The 14,840-nt window shown below is 48.4% G+C and overlaps 1 protein-coding gene across 3 annotated transcripts in view; it reads right to left on the bottom strand.

Moving 5' to 3' along the window:
- TNR (tenascin R) overlaps positions 1–14,840 on the bottom strand; it is a 72,191-nt gene that overhangs the window by 28,494 nt on the left and 28,857 nt on the right. The window contains exon 2 of one of the 3 annotated variants that reach the window (XM_068199456.1): positions 333–888. In XM_068199456.1, the coding sequence (XP_068055557.1) occupies positions 333–828 (496 nt within the window). In that variant the 5' untranslated portion in view covers positions 829–888. Of the gene's footprint in view, positions 1–332; positions 889–14,840 lie in introns of those variants that run through there. The other 2 variants (XM_068199457.1, XM_068199458.1) reach the window with 2 other exon arrangements.

Below are 14,840 nucleotides of genomic sequence, written 5' to 3'. Positions count from 1 at the left end.
GTGTTGGGAGCACTGCAGAGTTGGGAAATCCCCCTGCACACCCCTACCCAGCTGTAATTTCATCTGTAAAGGGGGTTCACCTCTCTCTCCATTACGGAGTTTTCGCAGCAAGTGTGGCACTGGCACTCAAGTGACCAAAGCCCTCCCGGGGGTTTTCCTGGCTTAGAGGACTTAATTTAAGTTTTTTCACTAAAGCCACAGCCCCATTGTGGGTAAACATTGGTTTTCCTCTGTCACCACTCTGCGTGGCATCATCAGGTTTTGCATTATTTCTCCTGCCTTTCGCTCAAGCCCTCAGTCCCCAGCAAGAGCTAACAGGATGGCATTACTACCTGTGGCTGCATTTTCTTGGCAGCAATTGGAGGTGCATTGGTCCCGGAGGATGGAGACCTCCCTCTCCAGCATCTCAATCCTGCTCAGCAGCTCTTGCAGGGATGGGAGGGAGGTGGAGCACTTGCAGGCCTGCTTGGGCATGTTTATCCTGTGGGTGAAGGTGACCTGGCTCTCGCTGTCGGAGGTCTGCTCCGTGTACTCTGCCAGCCGGTCGTCTTCTGAACTCACCTCCTCGGCCGAAGACTTGAACACGGACGAGCAGCAGCTGTCCAGCGGGATGTTGATGTTGTAGATGTGGTGGAAGACCATGGGCTGCTCTTTGATAGGTGGGCTGCAGTTGGCGAGGCCACCTGCCTCATCCACCGCCGTCCTCTCGGCTGGCTCTGTCGTCATCTCCAGACGGCACTCAAAAGGCTTGAGGACAGCGCCCAGCAGAAGCAAGTTGAAGCTGATGACCACACTCCTCAGGAGCGGGTTTTCACCATCAGTCCCCATTTTCCTGGGAGAGAGAAGAGCCTTCCAAGCCAGTCTTGGTCAGCCAAGAGTGGGGAGGACCTGGGAACACAGAAGCAAAAGAGCATGGCTGGTGTTAGCCTCGAAACTATGCTCAGCACAGAGAAACAAATCCTGCTTGGCAGTTATCTAGACACATGTGGGGCCAACTTGACCCATATGCAGTCCTGCTGGTTTGGTGTGTAAGGACACAGTTTGGGGTAACTGAGAGTGGGGCTGCAGCCCATTCTCATCCCTATTGGGCTGAGCTACAGCTACAGATGAGCAGCATTGACAGCAATGAGCCATGGAGTGCCCAGGTGCACTGAGCAACCACCCAAGGGAACAGAGGGCACATAGGTGCAATGTATGAACATGAGGGGATAAAAGGTTGGGCTGAAGAACAAGAAGGGTTAATGCTTGTAGCCATCTGGAGTGGTAAGGTGTTACTGTGTATGGGCTGAAGCTTTCTGAAATTGTATGGTAATGCTCTGTGTATCTTGGCTGTCCCAACTGCAACATTGGTGGAGCCTAAATCAACCCTGAATGGAACCCATGGCTGGTGGGAAGACCTTGTCATAGCCCTTGAGCAGTGATAAAGACAGATTCTTGTTTTTACTGCTTTTTTATTTAGGAAACAATTAATCTGGTACTATCAACGCATCATCTCTGGGCCACTTACCACATCTCACTTTGCCACCCTCTGCCAATGCCATAACCTTGAGCAATTGCTATCTCTTCCTTCTAATGGTCCTCCTCCTCTGGAGCTCCTCTCCAGCTCCCTGGGGAGCATCCCTGCCTCCCCCATTACCCTGCTGCGGAATGAAAATATATGTTTGCTGGTTTCTCTCCAACAACACCTGGAACTCCTTTGGTAGGCTTTCTTCTTTTTTTTCCTGGTTTTAGGAAAAGCAAGAAAAATGGAAATAACTCTGCAGTGGGATGGCTCTGACCATGCTCACAGAAGACAGGCTCCGTAAGTGGTAATTTGGGGCTGCACATTCATCAGTACATTCTCAGACCCTGACTCCCTCAAGTCCTCCTCTCCCTTCTGGGCTCTCTGCTGGCTCCTGGGTGGCCCTGGCTGGCCCACGGAGAGACTCCCTGTCCCTGTATAATGGGGAAGGCACAGGGACTAATGAACACTGGCTGCCTTTGACTGACTCGTTGGTGCTGAAATCTCAGCACCCCCTCCTTGGCCTCTCGCTTGGCTTTTTCTGTGTGCTCAGAGTGGAAGTAATTGTGGCCATGGGCCAGCTGCTCCGAGCCAGGCCAGTGCTTCAAAGGAAAACTTTGGATTTACAGGAGCAGTTTAGGCACAGGGAAATGAAATCCTTCCTCTCCCCCTCTGTGGATCCAGCTTGCCTCAAGAGAGACATCGGAGCCTGTTTGTGAGCACAACTGGATGGGAGGAGAAGGGTTCTGTGTGGGTGCAGGAATGAGGGAGTGGGAGATGGCTGGTGGATGAAGGAGGGTGAGCAGATACACCCAGCGATTGCTCGCTAATGACAGCGAGCAGGGTGGTTGGGTAGTTAACGACTCTGTAACCCACAGACCGAAAGCCATTCATCTGCTGGTAGGAACTGCCAGCTTTATTGATCTGAATCTCTTTATCAGTACATTCATTACAGCTGCCCAGGTTCTGAGCAGCAAGTCACAGCATTCCCCTCCTGCCCCTTAGGCAGGGCATGAGCTGTGGGAACGTTGGCATCCCTGGGGCACGATGCTAGGGAGATTTCTTGTAATATCACTGGTTGGGCTCTTAGTTGTGAAATGGTGAAAAGTCACCATGGTTCAGGCTGACCCCAGCTCTAACCAGGCTGAATCCACAGGGCAGGTGGATGCTCCTTGATGTCCTCCAACCCAGAGCAAGCCAGACATCCCTATTAATCCTCAACTTCTTCCCAGAGGCTTGGGCTGACAGCTCTGAAGCCCTGCCAAATTTGTGAATGCGTTCCTGAGCTCCGTCATCTCCATTCCCTATCTGGTCCCACTCTATCTCCTGCTCCTCATGTCAACAGTTTGCTTTTCCCTAAAGGACCCATCACAGGAGCTCAGCCAGGGTGGGCTGGGAGAGCTCTGGGGCTGCATGAGCAGTCTGACGGCTTGAGTCGTGTCTACCTGGGAAGAGAAGTTGCATGAACATTCCTCCTTTGGGTTCCTCATTTTCCTGTGCTCCTGATGCTTCCCAGTCCAGCTCACACTGCAGTGACAGAACAATTAAAAACCATTGACTGGGGGAACAGATCCTGGACTGTATATTTTTCAACCCTCTCTCACAAGGAAAATAAGCCAATTTCTGTGTCATTTAATGTGTAAAATTGGTTGCATTAGAGCAAATTTACCTAGGCCACTTTTAGTCTTTTTTTTTTTAATTACACCTTTATTGTCCCCAAGTTCAGATAAAACTCCCAGCTGGTGGCCTTCTTGATGGCTTTGATCCCTTCATCCCTAGAGGTGGCCTTGGAAAACCTCCCATCCAGGGCAGTGAAGGCAGCTTTGCGCCTGTCACTTTCCTGGTGTGTGATGTCAGTGTCCTTCTTCACTTTCTGCTGGACTGGGACAATGCCTCTCCATCCCAGAATGTGACCAGGATAGGACAGCTGATCTCCAGTTGCCTCTGGCACAGCACAAGCTTGGGGCTGCTTCTATATTTTACCAGAACTGGTTACCTTTGGTTTGTTTTGCTCTTCTTTTTCCCCCTACAATCCTCCTAAATCATGGGTGTTTGAATTAAAGTTTAAATTAAAGAGTTATTGCAGTTAATTATGAAGTTTGGCAGGCATTGAGCTTTTGGCTCCAAAGCATTTCAACTTTGGGGAGCTGTGAAAGAATCAATCTGCTGCAATTTCTCTGTGGTGCTCAATAAAAAATACAGGCAATAGAAAACTGAGAAAAATATTTGAGGGTTTTGCCAAACATATACCACAGCAAAGCTCTCTCTCTCTGCCTCCCCATCAGCCTCTCTCCATCCAGGATTTGTGCCTTATGGGCCAGCAAAGGAAGAAATATAAAAACCCTATTGAATCCACAGCGCATCCACCCTAATTATATCTTTTCAGTTATTTTTACATTTTGCTGATGGGCTGTATCTGTGTGAGCAGCTTTATGAGGATGAATGCAAAAGGAAACCTGTGTGTGTGGATGCTCAGAGCAGCTGTGCTGAGAAAGTCATTAATGGTGTGGCAGTGGTTTGGGGGGTGGGGGGAACAGCATCCCCCCAAAATGCAGCATCTGCAGCCTTTTTTTTATAACTTAGCAACGTGAATGTAGCAAATGCAAACTGGGCTTTTCCAGGATGGGTGCAGAGACATCAGGTCTGCACAATGAGTATGATGCCAGCAGTTTTATCTGTGGCATTTTGTGGGGATAGTTAAATATTTGGATGGTCCAACAATATTTCTATTTTCTTGGCAGTTTTGATTAATTGCTTTGGTTAAAAAAGTCAAATGTTGCCTAGGAAGATGCTTGAGAAAGGAAAATATTTATTTCTTCAGCCATCTATTGTGTATTAAAATGCTGTTGAAGTCACTAAAGATGTGAAAATGAAGTGAACTTTTTGAGTGAGAAACCTTTTAATCTACCCAGAGCATACAGAGATGGATATGTGTGTATATATATTTATGTACAGTTATTGCATTCCCTTTTTCTGAACACCAGGTAAAACCCAAGCCCTGCTGTTTGGTGCAGATGCCCAGCTGGCAAATCAGATCTATTTGGAGTTCAGGCCTGTGCTCATCCTCTATCCAAAAAACCATCAAGAAACAGAGTTTGCTGCCTGCTTCCTCAGCGTGGCAGAAGCAAGCAGGTCTTTGCTAACAGCCAGCAGTCCCTGAACCATGTGATTAGAGCTGTGATGTTCCCTGCTGGAGCACAACTGGCAGGAGCTGGACCTCTGTGATGGATTTGCTCCCACTGCTGTTAATGGTGGGAGTGACCCAGGGTTTGGTGATGTGGGAAGCCTCTGAGTGTATTATTTGGACTTTTCAACATAAAAGTGTCTTGCAGGTTTTCCATAAGCCAAAACCACCTGCTGAGGGATGGTTTTCAAGGCTGCCAAAACCAAGTGTTTAGTGCAGATGGTGCCTGTTCCATGCTATGGCAGGATGCAGCCCATGCAGCTTTCTTCTTGGGTTCATTGGGAAGGAAATTCAGCTCCATGGTATCCCAGCCATAGACATCATTCCAAGGCGATCACACAGCTGGAAAACTGATGTGGATTGCATTGCAAGCTCAGGGTCCCAGCTCTGGAGTTTTTTGGGATCTCCAAAGTAAGGCTGCAGTACTCCTGGTTTAGGGCAACTCATCGTTCCCATCCAGCAGCATCATTATTGCAATCTCTCCTGGCTGCCACGTCCTTCAGCCATGGCAGGTGAGGATGTGTGCATGGCAAGGCACACATCAAGCACTGACACACAAGGAAAGGGGTGAATCACCATCCTTGGAGGGATTTTTAAAAACTTGAATATATGGCACCTGGGGACATAGTTTAGTGGGCTTGGCCATGCCAATTTAATGTTTGGACCCTGATCTTAGAGGTCTTTTCCAACCCAAACAATTCTAGGATTCTCAGACCCTGTGGTGTGTGCCTTGCTTTGCTTTGTGATTCAGCAAGAAACTCTTGTGATTTTCCTGTCCCACTGGAAAGAACTTACACTTTCCCACTGGAAAGAAGAGCTGCTTCGTTGCAGCAGCTGCTAATGGAGAAATAGTGGAAATAATTCTCCTCAGCAGCTGAAACTGCTGCAAATTTGGTGTCACTAGACTGGTCTGCACCAGTAGGAACCTCCTGAGCAGATGTAGAGATGCAGCATGTCCTGCAGACCAGTTCCCTCCTGCAGCTTTCTGAGGGGAAACAGCACTGGTGCCCTGTTTTTACTGATCTGCTGATGTGTAATTTGTCTGTTTAAAAAGGTTTTCATTGTATTAATTCCAGGGGGAGAGTGAAGGCCCTTGCTGCTTGAAACCAAATGAAGTCTTCTCCCTTATGGACTCCTTCTGCACTCTCTGCTTAACTGCAATCCTTATCACCCCTCTAAAAACAGCCTGTTGCAGGATTTTGGAGAAATTAAAGGAGGTGGAAAACTTAGAGAAGCAAACCATCCACTGTAACAGTAGTTGCTTGATTGCCAGATCCTGTGGACTTATGGGGCCGAAGCTGAGGACCACCACGAAACCTGCACCATGCCAGAAAAACACAGCTGAGTGTTTCCCGTCCCATTCCATGCTGTCACCATCAGCCCTCAGAGGGGAAATGATTTCCACCCTGCTGACCAGTGACATGTTTAAGGAGGAAATACTTTGATGCTTTTACCAGTTTTCCCTAACTATATGCAGGTGAAGAAATCTGTGGATCTCCCAGCTGACTGCAAATTCTGCCAGTTTAAAAATTCACACACACCTCTGTCATTGCAACCTATGTTATATGTTGCTTTCATTGCATAGTCTTTTATTGAATTGCCATGGAATATATCAATAGCTTCTATAAACTGCCACAGGAAAGCAAGCAACAGCTTAGTGCAGAGGTGTTGGGGGGAATCTCCTTTTATTTTCACATTAAGAGTCTGTATCCAGCATGTTTGGCTTCACATTGCCTCAACTGCTGCCTCCTGCCTGCTCCCCTGCAAAGTCTGTGAATCACCAGGTTAAGTCTTATTTTAGTGAGGGTCACAGCTCTAATCTGAGTCTATCCCAGCATTTTAAAGAGCAAATTTTGGTGCTGTCTTCATTTATATATATATATATATATATATATATTTACAGGTACGTTACCAGCTCCCCATTCAAACCGTGTTTAAACACACACCACAAAGGAATTCTTGCTCAAGGGCAAAATTTGCTTCTGTGACTGGCTTGCAAAGGTGGGCACCTAATTTTATGCTGAAGACCAAGGTGTGTGCCCAGTTTCATAGTGAAAGCTGTTAGCAGTGAGCTTGGTCTGGCCACTGCCTGTCCCTCTTCACTGTTACCAGCCCCAGTGCTCCGTGGGCGATGCTGGGATGCAGCACAGGCTGCAAACACATGGTGTGGCACAGGATGGCTCATGGTTAAAGGCTTTCCACTCTTCCCCAACACAAATATGAGCACATAGAAACACCCATAGTGCCCAGTGTCTTGCAGGAAGTTGACCCATTCCCCTCTGGGTTCATGTGCAGCACCCTGGTCCAGTGGTGCCTGAAATCCCAGCTCCTAATGGGAGCTGCTACCTGCTAACACTGAGCCCTTCCACACCACCTTGTGAGGCTGGGCATGTGTTTTGAGTAGTGACAGGTGAGTATTTGGGAACCTGGCCCTTTGAACACTAAGATTTGATCTCTGTTGGAGATGGCCTTGGCTGCCCTGATGCCAGGACAGCCCTGTCCTTCAGGACTTCCTGCCTGGGAAAAGTCCTCACATCCTGCACTTCACATCATATATTTACTCACATGGAACTGTGGAATAAATCCCCCCTCAGCAGGCCTGCATGTTGCAGAAGGATTTATTTCATCCTTACATGGTGTCTCTGGGAGTTAAAGGAGTTTTACAAGGGAGAGCTGGGGACAGAAGCTGGGATAGCTCCTGCTGCTGTTCTCACCAGCACCCCCATTTGCACATAAAGGTGCTTCTGGGTCATCACTCCTGCCCCATGCCTGGGGAGAGTTTAACTTTCTGAAGGAAGATTTTGGGATGGGGACAGACCTTTCAAGATGCTAGCCTTCAGTGCTAAAGCTCTGTGCTATGTTCCCAAGCCCTGGGATGGCCATCGTCCTTGCCCCAGCAGCTCCTGGAGTTCCACTGGAGATGCTTAGAAACTGTAAATGAGAAATTAGCTGCAATTATGGAGCTTCACAGGGCATAAATACCCTATAAATCCTCTTTAATTACATGGTAGCACTTTATTACATGGCAACAAGAATGTAAGCACAAAAATAAATATGATTTCAGTTTTATCTTCAGCAGAGGCTCTGGTATTTAATTTTGAAGGGTGATGTAGGACCTGTGTGGTGTGGACTCCACTAACACAGTACTGCAAAGGTGCTGCTGCCCAGGACAGACAAATCTCACTTCTTCTCCCTCTCCAACAGCCACGACTTAATCACCTCTTCCCATTCCCCACTCAGTGTCATCCCTCTGTCTGCCTGTCTGTCTGTCTGCATGTTGATGCACAGGCAGAGACTTGCAGATGTCAGGATAAGGCAAGGACTGTCAGTGTAGTATCCACTCATCCTCCTTGTCAGGTTGGAAGACGTGGCTGGGGGTGTGGATTTTATTCTATCCCCATCTATGCCCCATGTCAGAGGTGGGGCAGTTCTCTTCTGTTCATTGGGCAGTTTTCTTTATCTCTCCCACAGCCAATCCTCCCTCCAGGAGATCTCTTCTGTTCATGGCCACTGAGTGTCCCTGCATGGCTGAGAAAATTCCATCATCCCATGGGGAGATGCTCTGCCCAGGGGAGGAGCCAAGCATTCCTACCTGGATACAATCTGACTCCTGGAACACCACAGCAGCCTTTGCCCACTGCATTCCCAGAGGAGCAGCTTTCTTCTCCACTGCATTCCCAGGGGAAGACCAGGCCCATCTCCACCAGCCCTGGAGCTTCAGAGGAAAACTCCACCCTTGTCCAGGATCCCCGCTCCAGCAGTAGCACAGCTGGCACTGCAGGAGGGCTGAGCCACCATGGAATGGGACTGCTGCCACCACCCTGACCCACAGGGTGTCAGGGCCTGTGCTGACTCTGTCAGTGTTGTTTTTTTGTACTATTGCATTTGTATTTTAAATTTTCCTAGTGCGGAACTGTTATTCCTACTCCCATATCTTTGCCTGAGAACCCTTTAATTTCAAAATTATAATAATTGGGAGGGAGGGGGGTTTACATTTTCCATTTCAAGGGAGGCTCCTGCCTTCCTTAGCAGACACCTGTCTTTTCAAACCAAGACACTCCTGCATGGAGAAAACCAGGCACGAAAGCCTCCATGGTTCATTCATTCCACCTGTTATGCTGTGGACTCACATCCCATGAGCAGCCACGGGGATTTGGATCATTCTCAGCCATGGGCATGGGGCTTTTATTCCCATTTGCTCCCAGCATTCCGCCCTGGTACAGCAGCGAGTCCTCTGCTCATCTGCCTGGTGCTTGGCTGTCATGTTGCATTAGAGCCTGCAAATCAACCCAGACCTCCCCAGGGCTTAGCTGGAGCGGATGCAAACCTGGCTTGGGATGCTTCTTTGCCAAAACGCTGCCACCCATTACCCCCAGCACAGATGGAACATATGCCTTGATGAAGATAAAGGGGCGTGCAGTGAAGCACAAAGTCACGTTGGATGCACCTTAACCTCTGTCACCCCACACAACCACCCCGACCATGTTTAAATGGAGAGCAGTGCTGTGGACCAGCAGAGGAAGATCCCTATAATCTCCCTAGTTTTTTTTTACCATAATTAGTGCATTGCAGCATGTTCCCCTGGGAACTCTGAGCAGGAGCACACAGGAACTCGGTTTGCTTTCAGTAAAAGCAAGCCCACCTGCTGAAGTCAAATAAGCACAGTTTTTTTTTTTTTTTTACTTGCTCTTCAGTTTGCCAAGTCATTTATACCCTTACCCAAAGTTAGGGGGATGGAAAAGGAATGCTCATCTGGTGCATTTTTGCATTAACTTTCCTTTCACATGTAATTTTATACCACAGAGATGAAGCAGAGCTGATGTGATCACAGTTGAGTATGCTGTGACTTTCCCCCAGCCTGCTTTATAAGCCCCATACTGGAAAAAATTCAGATTTTCCTTTCTTTTTAATGTATTACTCAAACTAAACAGCATGTTACAGTCGATTTATATGCACATGCAACCTGGCAGGTAGCAGCAGGGATTGTTCTGTTTGAACCTTCCAATAATTGATATTTTCTACTCACTTTCCCATTGTAATTTCCCTGGAATGTAAAGAGCAGCAGCAGATACTTGTGGAACAGATTTGAGGCTGGAACAAAGCTGCCACAGTGAAGCTGCCTGGAGGGTGCTTGGCCAAGGTTTGTTCCAGGTTGTCCTTTGGGGACCTGCAGGATCTCCTCGGGAGGGGAACAACATTGGGCCAGTGACCACAAGGAGCCTGCAAAGATTTTCTATCATGTCCCATTGAAAAGACAGAGAGAGCATGAGCAAGCTGGAGCAGAGCCATGAATCGTGGTCCTGCTGCAGAGGCTCCATTTGATAAATAATGTATATGGAGTTTACTGTAATAACTGCTTTCTTCTCACCCAGGCAGCTGGGCTGGGTTTGGATATGTTCCTCCTCCCAGGCAGTGTGACAGACTCTGTTTTGTCAGACAGGTTAATCTGGGGCTTTTCTCACCACTGGCCAGCCACACGTGTGGGCATGGAGAGGAGGTGGCATTCCCAGACATGGCAGGAGGAAAAAAATTTGCTGGGGGGGCACATCTGGGAGGTCTCCTGAGGTTAATGGATGCCATGGATGTATGGCTGAGCGGAGATGTATGGCCCTGACCACGTGGGCACCAGCTGCCCCAACACCAGGATGCTGCACCCTGAACTGCACCCTGCTCCAGCCCAGTGCTGCAGAGGTGGCTTCCCCATCCCAGGACCAAGGCCCTCATCCCACACTGAAATAATATTTTTTGCCTTCAAGCATGCTTTCCAAAGAGTACATGGCACCTCACCCAGGTGGGTCCCCTCAGGAAACATGGGACCTTGGAGGTGACCAGCCAAATCACCTCTGGTTATCCCTGAAGAGCGCTGGAGCAAGGATTGTCCTTTGTGATCCCATGCTGCTGGTAAAACAACATGAAGTGAGGTGTTCCCATCACCTTCCCTGCCCAGTTTTCCTCCCCTTAGACCATAACAGCCATCACAATGGGACAATCCAAACTACAGGCTAACCCTTGTCCTCCCTCTTGTGACATCTCAAGGCACGGAGATGGGAAAATGGGGGCTGAAAGTCAGTCTCTTTAGGAAGAAAAAAAGGGAGGAATTTCCTCTTGCCCCTCTTGGTTTTGGGCTTCTGATGAATAGCAAGAGGGGACAGAGGAAGAGACAGGAGGACTGTGACCACTCCTGGTGACTCAAGGATTTCCTAACCTGCAAGAGCCTGTCTGGTTTGAGGTACAAGAGGGGCTCACAGGTGTAGGACAGAGCTGGTCTGGGCTTTTAGAATGGGGGTCGTGTACAGTAAGTCATGTTATAGGTGTGCAGTTCAAATCCCAGATTTCCTTAGGTTTTGTCCTCCTGCCAGCTGGGATAGCCCCCATGGACATGTCTGGATCTGAGGAGCTGGCTGGGCACCTGCATGGAGCCTCTGGTGCCACTAGAGGAATATAAAATGGCTTTCATCAAGGCACACCAGAGAAAACACTCTTTAGTCATTTTTATAGCAGGCCTTGAAGGCTTTGACTGGAGGGATTTGGTTAAAAATAGATTTGTTTCTGTTGGAATTTGGTGGAAAACCTGGGCTACCATATTAATGAAGGTAAGAGAGAAAACTCATATCTCTTCCCATTTTACATCCCTGTGGAAGAACTGGAAATAGCCTCAGCACTTTTACTGCAGAGATAAAAAAGATCCTTGTGAGGGGAAAATAGCTGTAGTCAGTGTGGGCTTGCACCAGCTAAAGACTGGAGTTAGGTTAGGGTTTTATTGCCCTATCATAGGCAAGTGCCTCATCAAGGAGTGGATATAAATGCATAACATAATTTCATGGAGCCAGTGCACAGCGTGAGAGCTTGGAAGCCAACCCACTGCTCTGCCATGTATTTTATGTGAAAGCTTGATTTTGCTCACTTTAGTTTTCCAACTAGTATTGTAAATGTTGGTTACAAACTTAGTTCACACACAAACACTCAAATCAATTTTAATGCTGTTTTAATGCTGAAAAACTCTGTGGAGATCTAAGACTTGAGATGAAGGAGACCTCTTACCTCCTGTGACAGACAGTGATGTAACTCCTTTCATGAATGGGTCACAATTCATCTTTGTATTGACTCCTGTGGTCCCCAGTGTCCCAGAATCTGGGCTCAGCACTTTGCATTTCCAAGACTTTCATAATTTCTAATCCAAAATTAACCAGAGTCAGTTGAAACACACTTTCTTGCCTGTCTTTGCTGTCCTCCTTCACTTCTGATCAAAGCAAGAGATAAATAATGACAAATAACACACTGTGACCATTTGAGTAGGGCTTGCTGAACTGAGAAATGAAATATCTTGGGCAGCAATTGCAGCAGTGGAAACAGCCAGAAATATTTGCATTGTTGGAGCAATTTAAAATTGAGGAACTACTGGCTGCATCCTATTCCTACAGAAAGGGAGGAGCAAATGCCCCTTGATGCCTGCTGGGAGTGGGAGAGCCCTGTCAAATTAGGAAAACTCAACCTGCTAATTGAGGTGGATTTGGATTTCACACACCTGAAACAGAGCAAATAGGAGAGGGTTCAAAGGGATTTCATCCAGAGGGAGCTGGACAAGCTCAAGGAGTGCCCATGGGAACCTCATGAGGTTCAACAAGGTCAAGAGCAAAGCTTTGCATCTGGGTTGGGGCAGCCCTGGCTACCAACACCAGCTGAGGAAAGAAGGGATAGACAGCAACCCTGGGAAGTTCTTGGGAGTAGTGGCAGATGAAAGGCTGGGCACAAGCTGCCAGTGTGTGCTCACAGCCCAGAAAGTCACTCTCATCCTTGGCGGGCAGTGCAGCAGCGGGTCAAGGAGGTGATGTCCCCTCTCTACTTGAGACCCCACCCCTGGAATGCTGCATCTGGCCCAGGTGTCCTCAGCACAGGAAAGACAACCTGTTGGAGCAGGTCCAGAGGAGGCCACGAAGGAGCTCTGAGGGCTGGAGCACCTAGGCTATGCAGACAGGCTGGGAGAGCTGGGGTGTTCAGCCTGGAGAAAAGAAGGCTCCAGGGAGACCTCAGAGCCCCCTGCAGTGCCTAAAGGGGCTTGAAGAGAGCTGGAGAGGGACTTTGGACAAGAGCCTGCAGTGACAGGACACAGGGAATGGCTTCAAAACGGTAAGAGCAGTTTCCTATGGAATACTGAAATAACAGCCTACAGAACAGTACCATGAGCTGGTGGAAGTTTACTTGTCAGAGACTAAAATGGTTCCGGCTTAAACATTGTTATGAAGGAGTTTTGCCCATTATAGCAAAAACTACAACCACAGAAGTCCACCCCTCCTTGAAGATGCCTGACTGGAGCCTTGGGCTGCGAGTTAAACCACCTAGATAAGACAAAGGGGACACTCTGGTTCGATCATCTCAGCTCTGGGGAGAGGTAAACAAGGCTGAGGGGAAAGAATGCACCCACAGGAAAGCCAGACACAGCAGAAAATCATCCCTGGCTGGGTTTGGGGTGGGGGAGACCACGGCCCACAGAGGCCAGGTTTGCACAGACTCCCCCCAGCTGAGGGGGAGGAGGAGGTTTTGGGTGTGGGGTGTAACCTCTGGTCAGAGGCACTGAGCACCCACCCTCCCCTCCACAAAGCAGCCCTGCTGGGAACCCCAGCCCCAGAAAGGGTTATCCCCACATCCACAGGACATTCCCGTGGAGGCAGCTGGGGGGGACTCAGAACCATCAAAGAGCCCCCAAAGCGCTCCCCAGGGGCCTCGCACCCCAGGACTGCGCGGGATGCAGAGCGATGGCACAGACCCAGAGTCTGCTGCAGAGACTGTGTCAAACTGCACCCCCTGCCAGGGGAGGCTCCTGGGCATTCCCACCTGGCCTGAGGTGGGAATTACATTAACCCTTCGCATTCTGTGCTTTCTGGGCAGCCTCACCACCAGAAGACCAGCTGTAGAGGATCATCCAGATGCCAGTGGGATCCACGGAGGGGTGACACTTTCTTTATTCTGTCTCTGCGATTCTCTTTCTGTCCCCCCACCTCTTTCCTACTTTTTTCTTCCCCCTTCTCTCTCTCTCTCATCTATCAAATAAAATCCATACTATTGACTTTGGCACATGGTCTCATTTGCACCTTAATTCAGGCAGAGGCATTCTAAGAACTTTATAAATTGGACCATAACAGCTGTCAATCTAATTTTCCATTCTAGATAGAGATTTTAGAACTCAAAGTCCTCTTACTTCGGTGGGACTTTCTGTGGAGCACTCTTCTTTCTCAAAGTCCAAAATACTCTACTAAAATGCACATGAAAAAGGAAAACAGACCCCTCAGACACGTGTTTGGCTGGGAGGGTGACAGGGATGACTCCACTGCCCAAATTGTGGAAAACAAATTAATTTTACGGTCTGCTTTGAAATTTGGGTGGGTTCTCTTCCTATTTTGGCTGGCCTTGCCATGTCTAATGTGGTATTTAGCTGGTCTCTAAGAGATACAACTGAGCTGTGATGTCTCTGATTCCTTGTCTTGTTTTATAAGTGGAGTACACAGAAAAAATGTTCTCTCAATGCAAGCCTTGGCTGGAAGATCAATAGCAGTTTGATATATTTGTTTTTTTTTTTTTTCCTCCTAATATTCAGTTTTGTAGGGCTTGGGGAGTATGTGGAGAAAACTTTCTTTTCATGCAGCACATGGATATGATGAGTTTTGCTGCTGGGTTCTAGGCTTTTATCACAAATTTCCTCCCCAACCACTGGGACCAAACCCTGTGGCCAGGGGCAGGCTGCAAGCCAGGGCTCCCTGTACCCATCTCAGACCTCTTCTGCCCCAAGAGATGGACACCCTAGAGCTAGAGCAGGGCTGGTGCTTAGCTTCGGTGTCCTGCTGTGCCTCACAGAGGGTCGTGCACTCGCTGGTGCTCGTGCAGTGCTGCAAGATGCTCTGACAGAAAGTTTTCTGCTTGTAGGTCACTTTAATAATTTTCATACATGATTTTGTTTCCTGGCAGTGAATTGAGTCTGCTAGACACAGGCCTGCCTTGGCTGCTCTGGAGAAACTAAAGAAACACCAAGCATTGCTAATAGTTATTTTGAAATTCCACCACCTTCTCCCTGTGCTTCTCCTTTCTGAATCTGCTGCAGGTCTGGCAGGTGAGATGGGTGATTGGAGGGGTGGTGTCAGCTACAGTTAATTGGGTGTGCCT

The sequence above is a fragment of the Anomalospiza imberbis genome, chromosome 9 (genome assembly GCF_031753505.1).
Source record: "Anomalospiza imberbis isolate Cuckoo-Finch-1a 21T00152 chromosome 9, ASM3175350v1, whole genome shotgun sequence".
Classification (NCBI taxonomy): Eukaryota; Metazoa; Chordata; class Aves; order Passeriformes; family Viduidae; genus Anomalospiza; species Anomalospiza imberbis.
This window is presented reverse-complemented; position numbering and strand designations above follow the sequence as displayed.